The sequence below is a fragment of the Filicampus tigris genome, chromosome 19 (assembly GCF_054856515.1).
Source record: "Filicampus tigris isolate MCC_2025a chromosome 19, RoL_Ftig_1.0, whole genome shotgun sequence".
NCBI lineage: Eukaryota > Metazoa > Chordata > Actinopteri > Syngnathiformes > Syngnathidae > Filicampus > Filicampus tigris.
Genome location: NC_141235.1, coordinates 255,001 through 270,135, shown reverse-complemented (window position 1 = coordinate 270,135; position 15,135 = coordinate 255,001). Strand labels below are relative to the sequence as shown.

The following is a 15,135-nucleotide window of genomic DNA, read 5'->3' as shown; positions in this document are numbered from 1 at the left end:
GACGTGTGACACTGGAAGTGAGACACTCGAGACAAGATTTGTCTCCCGCAACACACTTGCGGGGGCGAGTGGACCGGACGGGCGGGGCAGCTACTTTGCGCCGATTGTGCGTGCGTGCGTGCGTGCGTGCTGCACTCGAGTGCAGGTATGCGAGTGGAATCTTGTCAGTCGGGCTGGCAGCCGCTTTTGGGCTTCGGCTCCCACTTTTGCCGGTGACGTCATCGAGGCGTGGCCGCCTCTCGTCTGGTCTGGGCTCGTCCGCTCTCGTCGTGGCTCGCAAGTCAGGAAGTGCGACGTACGGCTCGAGCTGCTCAGTCAGCGACATGGAGCCCGCGCAAGATGAGCCCCGGCAGCGGGACGCCGCCGCCGCCGCCCAGCGAGACCCCCAAGAAGAGCCCCAAAGTGACCCAGAAGGGGTCCCAGAGGGACGCCCCCAAGTGGAAGAAGCTCCTGACAAGCACTCGGGTGAGGAGCAACAAAGCACGAGTGGAGGCGGATGCATTTCTTGCCCACATCCTTCATATCCAGCTACTCGTGCATTCTTTCTGTACTAGTGCACTACTTTGACAGGCTAGTCGAAGAACTCTTTGGATGACTTTGGCTTTTTCTTCCACTACACTGGTAGATCAACTTTAAACGTAGGAGCAGGACAAGGGCATGTTAGCAGTGTGACAAAAGTCCACACTTGTTGACATCTGTTCAATGTTATCGAGTGGATTTGATCGTGTCACTCGTAGTACCGGTAGCATGCAATTGTCAATTGGTGAACAGTTTTGCTTTACCATGGTAACCTGCTGACTTGCCTCATGAGCGAGGACAAGCAGTGTGCAGAACAAACTAGTGCCTTCAACAACTGTTCTCCGCACTGGTCGGGAAACTAATTTTGAACTCGTTTTGTGATGTCACTCGTACGGCTAGCAGTTGTCACCTAATGCAGAATTTTGTCGAACCAAAAAGATGTATTTGATGCGCCAGTGCGCTGAATCGTCTGACCGCTGACGACAAAGAGTGCACGAGTGCTTCGGTTCGGAGCTGGATGTCGAGCGTAGGAAACGCACGCTCAAGCTACTAGTCAAGTAGTGCACGCTCTGACCTGACCGGTAACATGAAATTGTTCTTTGAGTGTGTAGAAACGTCACAGGAGGAGGAGGAGGAGGAGGACGAGGACGCGGTGGTGTGCGACTCGTGCATGGAGCGTCCGCGGCGGGCGCTCAAGTCGTGCCTGACGTGTTTGGTGTCGTACTGCGAGGAGCACCTGCGGCCGCACCTGGAGAACGCCAAGTTCCACAACCACCGGCTGGTGGCGCCGCTGCGCGACATCGAGCGCCGCACCTGCGAGATCCACAAGTGGCCCCTGGAGCTCTTCTGCCGCGCCGACGCCTGCTGCCTGTGCCGCGACTGCGTGGCCGACGACCACCGCGGCCACGACACCGCCCCCGTCGCGCTGGCGCGACGCCAGCTGGAGGTAGCGCACCGCACGCAACCCTAACCCTAACCCACCCCAGAAAGACCGGACGCACACCGGACGTCCTCCGAGTCCCGTCGGGACCTTCCCGAGCCGCTTGACATCTCGCGGTCGACCGCGTCCGTTCCGCGTGACTCTGTCCTGACCTGTTTTCCGAAGCTGAGCTACGATCGGTCGTTACCTGAGCGGTTGCCATGTCATTTTCGGTCGACAGAAATGACAAAATGGCCGCCCCCGGAGATGGCTAAAAACGGGCGGATTTTGCTGCCTAACTCATATTCCCCAAAGGCAAGATTTGTCAGAATGCCGTGTTTCAACCAGCGGGCCTGCTGGGAAGACATTCTTGAAAAAAAATATGCTCGGGTTGATTTCCCCTTTAAGATGCCGCCGGCGTGATTTGACTAAAATAAGGCATTTATTCATTGCCAAACAAGCAGAACTTTGCGAACATTTGCGTTGGAAGCTTTTCCGCATGATTTGAATGAGGACGTCGAGGAGTTGTCCCTGGCGCATGGCAGGATGAAGTGAGGCGGCCCTCCTGGACTGCGTTGTTGGACGCGGCGCTTTGGCTCGGACGTCATCCGAGGCCGTCCGAGCGAGCGTCAGGGGGTGCGACCGTTCCGCACGCGTATACCGTTCTTTGTCCCACCAAGATCATTTTGACAACTTGACTGCGCATTGTGACATCATCGTCACCGCAAAGAAGCAATCAGACATATTGACAGGTAGCGGGCAAAATTCACTTGTGGAAAAGCAACCTCGGTACAACTTGTGTGCCGTCATGGCTTTCTGATTGTTTTCAACGTGACCGATGGCGCCGTTGCCTTTTTTGCTTTGCTATGCTAAAGTTGAGTGATTGTTTGGCAGCATAGCGAAGCACGCGGCCTGCGCTAACACAACACCGCGGCGCAAGATCACGCTCCGGCTATTTGCGTCTCTTGGGGCACTCGCCGACCTTCACGTCCGCACACGTGCGGGCTTAGATGAGGGATGTAGCCAAGGTGGTGAGCCAGCTTTGTTTACGCGGGACCGTCGACCCGGTTTCATGGCGGGGCCGACGCATCCGAGTGAGGAAGGGGCTCTTCCCCTGACTGCGAAAGTCGATTGGACGTCGAATATTGCACGTGCCCGCTCCTGCGTTTGGTTCTGTCGCAGGCGTCTGTATGTGTGCGTGCGTGCGTGCGTGCGTGCGTGCGTGTGTGCGTGCGTGCGTGCGTGCGTGGGAGGAATACACTGTGAGAAAAGGCATCCGCGTCCTCCTCAGAGGGAGCTGAAGGACAAACGCGGCGAGATGAGCAAGACGGTGACGGCGGCGGAGAACGCCATGGACAAGCTGCAGCTCAACACCGTGTCCATCCAGAACTCGGTGGCGCAGGTGCGCGCCGTGCTCCGGGCCGAGTTTGAGCAGCTGCGGGCGGCGGCGGACAAAGCCGAGAGGGAGGTCGGCGACATCCTGGAGGCCGAGGAGAAGCAGGCGCTGGGGCAGGCCGAGGGCATCCGCGCCCACCTGGAGCAGCGCTGCGGCGAGCTCAACAAGACGCGGGCTCGGGTGGACAAGCTCTCGCGCAACAAGAACGACGTCGACTTCCTGCAGGTGACCCGCGCCGAATGTTTTCGGGACGCTCCCGGTTGACGCTCGCTGCAAAAGTGACACCCCAAAAAAAAAAGCCAAGACAATTTCAACCGTTGAACAGCAAAATGCTCAAGTGAGATTGAACGCAAAATGCTCAACCAAACCTTTGCTCTCATTCCAAACGGGAGCCCTTCATCTAAAATCACTTGGAGGAAAGGAAAAGACTTGATCCACCTGACAAGAAAGGACTGGAGAAGGGAAATGATGCGTGTGTGTGTGTGTGTGTGTGTGTGTGTGTGTGCGCGTGTGCGCAGGAGTATTGCGAGTGGAAGAAGGAGGCGTCGGACATCTCGCTGCCCGGCGTCTACATCGGGCTGATGGACGGCCTCAAGTCGCTCAGCCGCGTGATCGGCGAGGCCACGCAGGAGCTGTGCGCCGCGCTGGCCACGTCCTACATGGACAAGGTCAGGGAGACGTGCAACGCCGGTGAGTGGCCAGCGAAGAGCCGCGCTCGCTTGGCCCAGCCCCCCCGAGCCGGCCGCCGCGGGCCATAGCCGACGCCGCGCTTCCTTTGCCGGCGCTGAACTCGACTCGCTTAAGAGCGGCCGCGCCGCCGGTCGGCGCTGCTTCTTCCAAAAAGAGGCCTCAAGCTTGCGCTTGAGCGAAGCAGAAAACACAGCAATTCACACCTTTTGTTGGAACCAAACCGCATAGCTCCGCCTCAGGAAAGTCTTCTTGGCATCATGCTAACAAACGACGCTCTTTCTTAGCGTCGAGACTCCATCAACGGGCTAATCTGGAATCTTCCCAGCTAGGGAGATTTGAAGGCAAACGATGGAGCGGCACTTGTAGGCAGACAGCAGCACTCGCGGGCGTGTTGTATTCTTTATCCTCGGCGTATGTTTCTGCAGCTCACTCGAGTCGGCTGCAAAACGTCTCGGTCTGTCTCCGTCCGTAACATCAGGTGGCCAAGGCTTGCGCAGTGGCCGTTGAACTGAAGGCAAAAGTGTTCAAAAGCAAGAAAAAGCTTTTGTTTGAAACAAAAACAAAGCCAAAAAAGCCCATCTCGTCTCACGGATTTGCAAGTCAAGTCAAGCATGAGAGAGCGCCAAACGTCCAAACGCAAAGACTTGTGCGGTGATGATTCCCAACGCAGCTCAAACGTTTGCTGCGGGCGTGTTGTTGCACGTGTGGAATGTTGCGCCTGCGTGTCAGGGGCCACGCTCGGGTGCGGAGCGTCGCCCCCGTCCGAAAATGGCCCGTCACTCCGGTGAAAAAGCGGCCGACCCCGCTCCCGAAGCATTTTGGGAGGTTTCCGCCCCAGAATGTCAGCCGGCCAGGCGGCGCTTATTCGCAAACATTGGCAAGTGACGTTCGGATTGAAGGTCAAACGTTTTCAAATGAACTTTTTGGGTCCAGGGAGGAAGTTTTGCCAATTTGTTTTCCAAATCAGCAAAACCGGTCAAAAGGTTTAGGAAAACCCAAAGGTTCCACGGATTTCTTTTTGTACGATTTCTAAGTCGCTTCAAGTTGTGTGAAAAGCTTGAAATAGTCCAAAGAAAGATGAGATGTTATTAGATGTTACAGAGGTTATTCCAAAAAATCATTTGACCCCATATGGAAAATGATTATTTCAGAATTATACCCAAATCCAAAGGAACATATCACACACACACATACACACAAAGACAGTCCGCAGACTTGAACCTGACTGAGCTGCTTTGGGATGGGCTGGACCAGGGGTGTCAAACTCATTTTTGTCACGGGCCGCATCGTCGTCGTGATTTGGCCCGAAGGGCCGTTACGGCTGTTGACCCGTGTAAATGTATGATCGACTCATACACAGCTAATTGACGGATCGCTAGTTTTGAAATCGGAAGCCAGCAAATAGTTTTCTCAACAATTTTCAATGTATTTTAAAGGAAGGATTGGTAACAAATGCTTGAAATGTCGAATATGCCGTGTTAACAGCAAGGACAATTTCAAAACAACATGTCAAGTCAACACGTGATTTGTCTTGGCGGGCCACATGAAATGATGTCGCGGGCCGGATGTGGGCCCCGGGCCTTGAGTTTGACACCCGTGGGCTGGACAAAGGAGGGAAAGAAAACCCACCTTGGATTTATTTTGTAACTTGACTTGTTTATTTGTTAAATGCTTTTATTTCAGACTAGAGTGACACGTTGAACTGCTTGAATTTCAATTTGAAGAAATTGAAAAATTGAGGGCGCGGCAAAGCTTTTGAGTGGTAGTTGTTGCTGCCGCCCTAACCCTAAACAGCGTCCGAATGAAAACGTCCACTACAAAGAGACACAACTTTATCAAAACATGCAAGTTCATCATTTTGAGAGAAAAAAAAATTGTAATGTCATGAAAATAAAGTTGTACTTTTTTTTTTTTTTTCTGCCCCCAATGAATTAAAGTCGTGGAAGAACAAAAACATCAAGTCGTATGATGATATTAAAGGTCAAAGTTGAACAAAGGAGGAAAGTTATATTTTAAAAACTGAATTGAAAAAATGCAACTTTCATCTTTTAATACTGCACCTTTGGAACCGGAAAAGACACCTTTAGTCAAAGACGTTCTGTCGGAAAAATGTATGGTGGTAATGGCCTTTTGCCCGTGCGGCAAAAGCAACACAGAAAAGAATCCCGAGACTGTATTCTTTTGCGGACGCGAGCCGAGCGCGACGATGCGCCCCCGCCGGTGCCGCGGAAAAGGGAAGGAGGCTTTCCAACAAGGTCCATGCGCAAACGGACGTCAACAATGTGCGCTTTTGTGCTCCTTTTCAGACAAGGCGGGAATCAAGACGACGGTCCGGGCCATCGTCGCAGCCACGCGCGACACCAGCCTTCCCGAGCCGGTCGCGAGGGCCGACTTCCTCAAGTGTGAGTTGCCAAAAGACGCAAAGGTTTGCGCCGCCCGGGTGCCTCCGGCATGGCGGCCGGAGCAAAGCGGTCAACCGGGTGGAAGCGTTTGGCAGTCTAGCGCGACACGACTTTGATTTGCCGCGTTTTGATCCAAGTCACCAGTGCCCCGACGGCCGGCAGTCACATGAGGCACATGAATCCCTCTCGTCGTAGTCATTTTGGTGCCGGGCCACATCGCGGATTTGAATTCCCTCGGAGCGCTCCGACGACGGTGAAAATTCTTTCAAAGTGTCGTCTACTCGTCAGATTATGTCGGACCGGTGTATTCTGTTAACATCCCCCAAAAAACGGTGCCGCAAATATTTCAGGATAGGCTAGGGAATGTTGTCGTTGCGCAACTGATGTCAAGGAGGGATTTGCGCCAAGTCAAAAGAGTGGGCGGGCCGCAGTTCGGACACCGGATGGAAGAAAAGCAAATCAAGGTTGCGAGATGCAAAAAGCGCGAGCGACACTTGCGCGACTCTCAAACAGCTGCGCAAAGGCGAAGCCGTGGCCAAGAGTCTTCTCCGCTGTGCTTTGGTGTCCCGCAGACGGCGCTCAGGTGAGCTTCGACGCGGACACGGCTCACGTCTTCCTGCGTCTGACCGAAGACAACCGCAAGGTGACCAACACCACGCCCTGGCAGCATCCCTACCCCGACCTCCCCGAGCGCTTCCAGGACTGGCGGCAGGTGCTGGCGGCCGAGAGCTTCTACCTGGGCCGCCATTACTTTGAGGCGGACGTGGGCGGCGAGGGCACGCACGTGGGCCTCACCTACAAGAGCATCCAGCGCAAAGGCGACGACAGCAGCGGCTGCATCAGCGCCAACAACTTCTCCTGGTGCCTGCACTGGAACGGACGCACCTTCTCGGCCTGGCACAGCGGCGTGGAGACGCCGCTCAGCGTGGGAAAGTTCACGCGAGTCGGTCTGTATCGCGTGCCACGCACTTCGTCCGTGACGCCGACGACGTAGCCCGCCGAAGTTCTTTGGGACCCACGTGGCCCTTTGATTTTTGACAGTTCTTAACCTTCAAAAGTTGCTCTTTGGTTCCAAGAACAAACAAAAAATATTCCCAAGTCATCATTTCCAAACTTCAAATGGCAAAATGTCTTTAGCGTGACGTGTCCCAAATCAAGTTTCATGATTTGCAGCACGGCCTCTAGAGATGCTTATTGCATTTTTGGCTCATGTAGCTTCATAGGCCTTTTCCATGACAATGAAAACAAATGAGTCCCTTTTTTTTTTCTCAAATTTTTTTTCTTTTTTACTTCTGTTATAAATGGTCCATCTTAACTCATTCCAGCCCAATGACATATTTTCATGTCATTTCACAGAGGCTCTGAAAAAGTCTGGTACCGAGTGAGTTTGAAGCATTAACAACGCTACGGTTGAGCGCCTCACGATGAGGTTGCAGTACACCAGAGGGATCTGTGAGCTGGATGAGGCAACCGTTTTGAAGACACTTAAGAGCAGACTGCAAAATAGATGGCGTTATTTCCGATGAACCGGTGTCGGAACGCTCGCATGTCTTTTGCGTTATGCAAATGAGTGCGTTTGAGTGGGCCAACGCCCTAGGTTTCGTCAATCGTGATACAAATTGAAAGGAATTTGACCTTTGAATATTTGTTTTGTTCAAAGGGACCGGCATTAGGTCCATGTTCAAATCGTTCGAATTTTCTGTCAGTTATTTGATGGTTCAAATTGGGTCCATCTACTACCATTTATTTGTATTAGTCATTTCTTTGCGCATTTATTTGATATCCTACTCGTGCGCTGATTTGTCTTACTCGTGCGGACAAAGTGCGTGCTGGTGCACGGACCTCAAGCTGGATATCAAGACTGTGTACTAAACGCTTCAACGTGTTTCCCTCAGGCGTGTACGTGGACTCGGCCCGAGGCCTCGTGGCCTTCTACGGCGTGGACCAAACCATGACGCTCATCCACCGCTACGAGGCCGAGTTCCTGGAGCCGCTCTATCCCGCCTTCTGGTTGCCCAAGAAGGAGAACGTGGTGGTTCTGGTGCCGCCCGGCGAGCCCTTGCCCCTCAAGAGCCCCTCTCCTCCCAAGAGTCCCACTCTGCCCACGTCCCCCGCAAACGGCGGCCCTCCTCCGTAAAAGCCAGGAAGCGCCCTTTGTCTTCTGGGGAGCTTACTCCTGCGCGTCTCACTTGCCGTGTGGCAGGAAGTGTCCGTCTATTTATATCCTGTCAACACCCCCCCCCACACACACGCACACACACACCCGCACACACACACACACACACACACACACACTTTCTGCATCTCTGCTTGGATTTGTTAAGAATGAGAATGTGCATCCATGCACAAACCTTCAAGTACTTCAAGGACAAACAAACGCAAGAAATAAAGTATACATATGTGTATATCAGTGTTTATGTGACAATTACACTGCGTAACTACCTGTTTGACATACACTTACTTTGACTTGGAATGAACTCATTAAAAGGTTGACACTCCCAAATGGATTGTATTTCGTTTTTAGTTAGTAAAACAGCTCAAAACAATAACATTTGATGACTGAAGATGATTCAAATTTAAAAAATGAGACAGTATTCTATGGAGTTCCTGTACTTAGTGCGTGTGTGTGCGTGTATATATTTTTATTCTATTTCATATTGCGTATATTTTTTAATTTACCACTGCAAAAATAATCACAGCTTTATTTTCATAACTTATTTTGCATGTACGTTTTGTTGTATTTTTTAAAATGTTCATTTTTTTAAATGAACATTTCAGTGCAATTGAACAAATTATCAGTTGCACATCTTATAAAGGATCTTACAATCAGTTGTAGCAGCGCAAATAATATCAAAATACCAATCTTAAATAACAACCAAATAAGAATACACAAAACCAAAATAAAATAAAAATGAAATACTAAAACGCTAATATGCCGGGGGGATAAAAGTTGACTTTAAAATGTTCATTCGGTTGTCGTTCGTTCCGCCGGTGACGTACAACACTCAGGTCACATGAGCGCGCTGGCCTCCAGTGACGTGTCTTTATCTCGTAGCCAGGAAGTTTTTGCTCGACTATCAACATGCTAACAGAGACAAGTGACAACGTCTAATGGGTGTTTTTAATGAGAACTAGTGCCAATAACCATCATTTCCACAGTTTTGTTGAAAGTTGTCAATCGATGTACAATACACGTCATTCCCGCACAGGTCACGTGACGTAATACACTTTGGTCAGGTGACACGTCGGCCAGTGACGTGTCCTTCAACTAGCATGTAAGCAGGAAGTGTTGGATCGAGCGTCGACATGCTAACAGGCGTAAGTCAGCGTTTCAATGTTTGCAAAGGGAACTTTTCGTGTTTTCAATCAAAATCGATGCTTAGAACGTGTTGAAAAGAATTTACTGTTCGCCGAGTGTGACGTTGCACGTTTAGCAGATGAAAAAGCTCGTCAGCTAATTCTGCTTAAAAGTCACTAGACACGGTTTTAGAAAATCTCGTGTTTTGCATCGCGTTTATTTCTTTTACTCAAGTTTGCATTACGTCAGTATCCAAGATATTAAAAACACCGTTTGGCTGTTCAACTCCGAGCCTTGTTAGTCTTGACTACGAAAAAGGAGAAGGAAAAAAATGTGAAGGTACTTTGGGAATGCTGTGAAGTTGTCACGCAGCCGAGCTGATTTGTGTCTTCCGTCCTCGTCGCTCCCTCAGGAGAACAACGATGAAGATGTCGCTCTGTTTGACGCCGACGAGGACGCTGGAAAAAGACTGTCCAAGAAGACAAACATCAAGTCAGTCAATCACTCAGCTTGGTCAAAAAGATGAGTGGCATTTCGCAGGGTTTAGCGCGAGGAGGAGGAGGAGGAGGAGGATGATGATGATGATGGGGATGGTGACGACCATGATGATGGTGACGCTGACGACGATGATGATCGTGATGTTTGCAGGCATCCGGTGGCGTCCTTCTTCCACCTGTTCTTCAGGGTTTGCGCCATCTTGGCGTACTTGCTGTGCGAGAGGTTGAGCGACGGCTCCATCGGCGGCATGGTGGCCATCATCCTTCTGCTCTCCTGCGACTTCTGGACCGTCAAGGTGGGCCTGTCTTTGTCCATTCTGTGTGTGCCTGTGCGTATGCTTCTTTTGCTAGCTCATGTGTCAATGACACTGGCTGTCAGTCACACGTTCAGCCTTCCCGCTGTTGTCGTCGTGCAGAACATCAGCGGGCGTCTGATGGTGGCGCTGCGGTGGTGGAACCAAGTGGACGAGGACGGCCAAAGTCACTGGGTGTTTGAGTCGCGCAAGGTGACGTGACGTGACGCCGCGCTGGCGTGATGGCACGGCCGCCCCTGAAATATTTTTGGTTTTGTCCAGACGCCGAGGAAGAAGCAAAGTTCTGACTCGGAGTCTCGCATCTTCTGGCTGGGTCTGATCGTGTGCCCGCTCGTGTGGGTGGTGTTCGCCTTCATCACCCTCTTTCAGTTCAACATCAAGTGGCTGGTGAGGCTTCCACGGCCCGGGCCTTGATTATTGTTATTATTATTACGATTATTATTCCAATGATGATGAATTATTATTATTCGTCTACTGCGGAGCAGGCACTATCACCAACAGTGCCGCACTTGGATCAGAACTTTTTTTCATATTTTTTTTTTTTCAAAGAATTGCATGTTGCCATAGCAACGCATTTCTCCCCAAAATACAAGAAACTCCCGTCGTTCCGCCGACGAGTCCCATATTTAATAGGTTTGACATCATTTCCTGACCGAGTCAAACCATTCACATTCCCAAAGTTCCGGATATTTCAAAATAAAAAGCTAAAATGAAGACATTTTTACCTATTCATCTTTTTTTTTTTTTTTTTTTTACGCATTTGCCCTCTGTGTACTGATTTGATATTAGCGCACTGAAAGCCTTTCCTTTCCATGAAGAGCAAAGGTTGAAATAATTATACTGGGCAAGGTAGTCTTGGCAAATGCGTCTTTTGGACTTGCAGTCGAAATGTCTGCAGTATTTTTTCCGTTGAATTGTTGTTGTGGTGCAAGTGATGGGGATGTGTTTACCTTGCGTGCAGCCTGTGGTGCTGATGGGGCTGGTGCTGCAAGGAGCCAACCTCTACGGATACGTCAGGTGTAAAGTGGGAGGAAAAACAGACTTAAAAAATATGGCCACCAACTACTTTGGCAGGCAGTTTCTCAAACAGGTGATTGATTGATGCGTTTTTGGGGATTGATTGAGTCACACTGCTGTTTTCCTGAAAAAAGTGACCCACGCTTTTGTGTTTTCCACTTCAGACTCTGTCCAAAGAGGAGGAATCTTAAATTGCGGTGGCTCGTCTGCTTGAAAGTTCCTTTTCATCACAAACAGAAGACACATTGTCATTTTATTTCCATTTCTTTTTCCAGCTATTAGTTTGTTGCTACTTGTCTTCTTAGGTGTTCAAGGGTGAAGATTGTTTTCTTTTATTTCCTCCAGCGCTTCAGTTTGTGGGATTAAATGTAAATGTATTTCAGGACGTTATTTATGTAAAAATAAAAATTAAAACACTGTTCATACATTTCTTAACTTTATTATTTATACAAATCACAGTGATGTGGTCAAACCTTGTGTTTAAAAATACATTAAATAACATGAATTGAGTTGTTTGTACTTTTTATCCAATATCAGGACATAGAAGTAGCGACCCCAGGTGGGGGGTTGGTTACTGCACATTCGTGACGTACACTAAGAATGAATTTACTAGATTATACGAACGTATTTGAGTTCAAACAAATCGTGTTTGAGTCACTTTGATTATCATTTTTCCACAAAGCCTCGCCACTAAAATCATTTTAAACACAACAGCAACATGGGCGACCGCGAAACGCTTCCTGTCGGAAGAAAAGGAAATAGAGCGCTTTCAAATTAAAGTCTAGTCAGAAAATGACTGCCGCAACACTGAGTATGGATTGTGTCATCAGTCTTTTCCACTTCTAACCGAACCTGAGCAACTGTTTGACACACACAGACAAATGGACACACAGACACCCTTTCCGTATGAAGTCGAAAGCGTTGTTTTACTTTGAAATCGGATCCGGAAGTGACAAGCTACGGCTAGCTTGAGCTGCCTGTCCTGTGGCGACGCAATCTCTAAATTATGATCATTGTCGTCACCCAAGTGGAGTAGTTTGTAGCTTTTCCATCGGCAGGTGGGCGTCCTTAGTTGCCAACATGATCCCCACCGAGGACGCGTCGGCCAGGAAGCGAGAAATCGAGGAGAAACTCAAGCAGGTCACACCAGCTTTCCTCTTAGTAGCACACGAATGACAAATTGGACGCCTTCGCTGTTCATGAGCTTCTCTTCGCTTTCATTTCAGCAACAAAAGTGACATGAACACTTGTCTCATGTTGTACAGGAACAAGAGACTCTGTCATTCATACGCGAGAACCTGGAGAAGAGTGATCAGCTGACCAATGGAATGGTCAGACGCACACACGCCCTGCCCCAGTACCTTACAGTGGATCGTATTGCGGAATACGGACTGTGATGCTGCATAGTTGACACGTCCAAGGCTCCTCAGATGCATGTTTTGTCAGCCTTGGACGTTTCTATTTGTCAAATGGAATCGAATATATTTGTCAAGTATGTTATTCAGCGGGTAGGCGTGGAGATCAAGAGGGTCTCGCCCAGCTTGAGAGCCAGAAATTCCTTTTGACCTCCACTCAACTCAACCGCTGTCGCGCCCAATAAGTCCCTGTAGGCGGTGGCGCTGTTTTGCATCGCAACTTGGCTTGTCACTGTGATTGCAAGGGACAGAAATGCCAACATCTTGGCCAGGTTTGGGTACGTGACACTCCAGCAGAGTATGCATACGTAGGACAGGGCAGAATAGGTGTAGCGGTAGTTAGTCAAAGACGTGTGTCGCCGTCGTGAGAAAAGATGATGCTGCGAACGGCGCACGGCATGTAGCAAAAGCCGCTGACGTTCAACTCGAGCCATGTGGTGAGACAGTGTGTTTTTTAGCGGTCTATCGGTCACGATTGCCTTTTGACAACAAGCTCCTTTTCGCCGCTTTTTGCTCAGAAACCGGCGTCCTTGGTGAAATCAACTCAGCTTCTACTGCTAATGACTAAAGAATGGAAAAAGCTAGAAGCAAACTTTTTGGGAAACTCTCACTGCTTCATATTGCCACACAACGTAATATTCGTGGGTCTTGAAAATAGGGCTTGATCGATTAATCGATTGGCAGATTCACTTTTCTCTTGATTTGTTTTGGGGGGGGCATTAATTCCACATTTAAACGTAAGACGACGGTGATGACATGCTAAATATCGTAATTGGCAACGGCCCAAAAAAAAATCCATATTGGTCGGGTGAAAGGTTAGTCACAGTGCTCTAAAATGTTTGTCGCTATGAAGAATGATGTATTTAAAAAAAATAATAATATTCAAGTGGCAAGTCAAGGTAGCACTGATTGCGAAGAATTGTTGATCCGCGGGGTGTCTTGCGCAACGGACATGTTTCACCGCACCCGGGAACTGTTTTGGATGGCGAACGAAGCGCAACATGCGCGTGGCGTAAGATGGCCGTGTGCTTTTGTCAGGTGTCCATTCTGTCGTCGTTTGAGAGCCGCCTGATGCAGCTGGAGAATTCCATCATTCCCGTGCACAAGCAGACGGAGAACCTGCAGCGTCTGCAGGACAACGTGGACAAGACGCTGTCCTGCATGGACCACGTCATCAGCTACTACCACGTGGCCAAGGACACGGACCGCATCATCAGGGAGGGGTGAGCTCGGGGGCGGCCTTGGAGGCTCGCCGCCGGTCCTGACGCCGCGGCCTTTGCGTTGCAGACCGACGGGGCGCCTGGACGAGTATCTGGCGTGCATCGCCAAGATCCAGAAGGCGGTGGAGTACTTCCAGGACAACAACCCCGACAGCCCCGAACTCAACACGGTGGTACGACTCGTCGCTTTTGTCTTTGAATGCCACTTGTAGGCTTTGCTTTGGAACCTGCTAGTTTTTGTGTGCTTTTGCTAGTTTGAAGAGCGTCCCCGTTGCCGCGCAGAAGTGAGTTGAGGAGTTTCAATTGTAGACAAAGGTGTGGCTCTGCTGCCATCCTGTGGCATCTTGCTGTGTCAAACTGAGATGAGGAGTTTCATTTTTAGGGCGCGTCACTTACTTTGCGACGTTGGCGATATGGTTGTCGCGACTACATTTAGTGACCTCGATAGTGGGGAAAGACGTACGTGAGCTGCTGTTTGAAGGGCGTCGTGACGGGCCGGCGCAGGAGTGCGGTTTAACCCTTCCCGGTGAAATGTGGCCGCAGAAAGCGCTGTTCGAGAGGGGCAAGGAGCTCCTGGAGGCGGAGTTCCGCAGCCTGCTGACCCGCTACAGCAAGCCGGTGCCGCCCGTGCTCATCCTGGACGCCATCGGCGCGGCCGACGACGAGCTGGACGTGCAGGAGGACGTGGTGCTGGAGCACCTGCCCCAAGCCGTCCTCCACGACATCATCTGCATCGGCGGCTGGCTGGTGGAATACGGACGCAATCAAGGTCGTTGCATTTACGAGCCAAAAATCAAAGTGATCATTGATTTTTTTTTTCTATTCCAACTGACTGCGGTGTCTTGTTGTTGTTGTTGTTGTTGTTGTTGTTGTCGTCGTCGTTGTTGTGTGGCAGATTTCATGACGGTGTACTTCCAGATCCGCTCCAGCCAGCTGGACCGCTCCATCAAAGGGCTGAAGGAGCACTTGCGCAAGAACAGCGCGTCCTCGGCCGTCCTCTACTCGCCCGCCGTCCAGGCCAAGCGCAAAGACACGCCCACCAAGAAGGTTCCCAAGAGGCCCGGTAAGACGCCGTCTCCTCTCGCCCCCCGCTGCCGCGCGTCGGCCATATTGGATGTGGCAGGGGCAGCGCCTGCTTTTATTGCGTGGCCTACTCACTCGCATCAAATTGCTCGCGTGCTGTTTGCCATCAACGGCGGCGCACAACAACGAGAGTGAATTAGTTGCGACTACATGTTAGCGGCGAGGCAAAACTCGGGCTGGCTAAAAAATCACCATTTGAGAAGAGTCGGATTCTTTGCATTGTGATGCAGTTTGATTTCACCATTGATTTCATTGTTTCGATGTCGATTACGGCATCTGCATGCTAGTACCGCTACTTGTCGAGCGCTCAAGCTTAACGAGTCGAACGTTGTAACGTCGCTAGTTGTTTTCCTCGATGAACATGA

At 50.4% G+C, this 15,135-nt stretch overlaps 3 protein-coding genes across 15 annotated transcripts in view; all 3 read left to right on the top strand.

Annotated features, from left to right (window-relative positions):
- The first annotated feature begins 134 nt into the window (after window positions 1-134).
- Window positions 135-8,429, top strand: trim16 (tripartite motif containing 16). Of its 3 annotated transcripts, none has more exons than XM_086015652.1 (7): window positions 135-465; window positions 1,124-1,465; window positions 2,730-3,059; window positions 3,353-3,524; window positions 5,831-5,926; window positions 6,499-6,873; window positions 7,822-8,429. In XM_086015652.1, the coding sequence occupies exons 1-7, from the start codon at window positions 340-342 to the stop codon at window positions 8,061-8,063; spliced, it is 1,683 nt and encodes a 560-aa protein (XP_085871778.1). In that variant the 5' UTR covers window positions 135-339; the 3' UTR covers window positions 8,064-8,429. The 3 variants fall into 3 exon arrangements, with proteins under 3 accessions (XP_085871778.1, XP_085871780.1, XP_085871779.1); XM_086015654.1 differs by having other exon boundaries at window positions 136-465; window positions 1,131-1,465; XM_086015653.1 differs by lacking the exon at window positions 135-465 and adding an exon at window positions 577-621.
- A 679-nt stretch (window positions 8,430-9,108) lies between these two features.
- On the top strand, window positions 9,109-11,473 carry tvp23b (trans-golgi network vesicle protein 23 homolog B (S. cerevisiae)). Its single transcript, XM_086016832.1, has 7 exons — window positions 9,109-9,244; window positions 9,637-9,716; window positions 9,873-10,017; window positions 10,138-10,227; window positions 10,297-10,422; window positions 10,997-11,125; window positions 11,217-11,473. Exons 1-7 carry the CDS (start codon window positions 9,233-9,235, stop codon window positions 11,241-11,243), a joined length of 609 nt encoding a protein of 202 aa, XP_085872958.1. The 5' UTR covers window positions 9,109-9,232; the 3' UTR covers window positions 11,244-11,473.
- Window positions 11,474-11,965: 492 nt separating this feature from the next.
- exoc7 (exocyst complex component 7) overlaps window positions 11,966-15,135 on the top strand; it is a 10,619-nt gene continuing 7,449 nt past the window's right edge. For 4 of the 11 annotated variants that reach the window (XM_086016826.1, XM_086016825.1, XM_086016824.1 and 1 more), the window contains exons 1-6: window positions 11,967-12,192; window positions 12,318-12,383; window positions 13,506-13,690; window positions 13,755-13,860; window positions 14,231-14,456; window positions 14,583-14,750. In XM_086016826.1, the coding sequence (XP_085872952.1) occupies window positions 12,133-12,192; window positions 12,318-12,383; window positions 13,506-13,690; window positions 13,755-13,860; window positions 14,231-14,456; window positions 14,583-14,750 (811 nt within the window). In that variant the 5' untranslated portion in view covers window positions 11,967-12,132. The other 7 variants (XM_086016831.1, XM_086016828.1, XM_086016822.1 and 4 more) reach the window with 5 other exon arrangements.

Bases quoted from the DNA above. Each gene is read 5' to 3' on its own strand.
- tvp23b (XM_086016832.1), top strand. The intron at 9,717-9,872 runs GTCAGTCAATCA...TGATGTTTGCAG, and splicing joins TCCAAGAAGACAAACATCAA to GCATCCGGTGGCGTCCTTCT. The intron at 10,228-10,296 runs GTGACGTGACGT...GGTTTTGTCCAG, and splicing joins GGGTGTTTGAGTCGCGCAAG to ACGCCGAGGAAGAAGCAAAG.
- trim16 (XM_086015654.1), top strand. From the start codon at position 324: ATGGAGCCCGCGCAAGATGAGCCCCGGCAGCGGGACGCCGCCGCCGCC. The intron at 466-1,130 runs GTGAGGAGCAAC...TTGAGTGTGTAG, and splicing joins AGCTCCTGACAAGCACTCGG to AAACGTCACAGGAGGAGGAG. The intron at 3,060-3,352 runs GTGACCCGCGCC...GCGTGTGCGCAG, and splicing joins ACGACGTCGACTTCCTGCAG to GAGTATTGCGAGTGGAAGAA.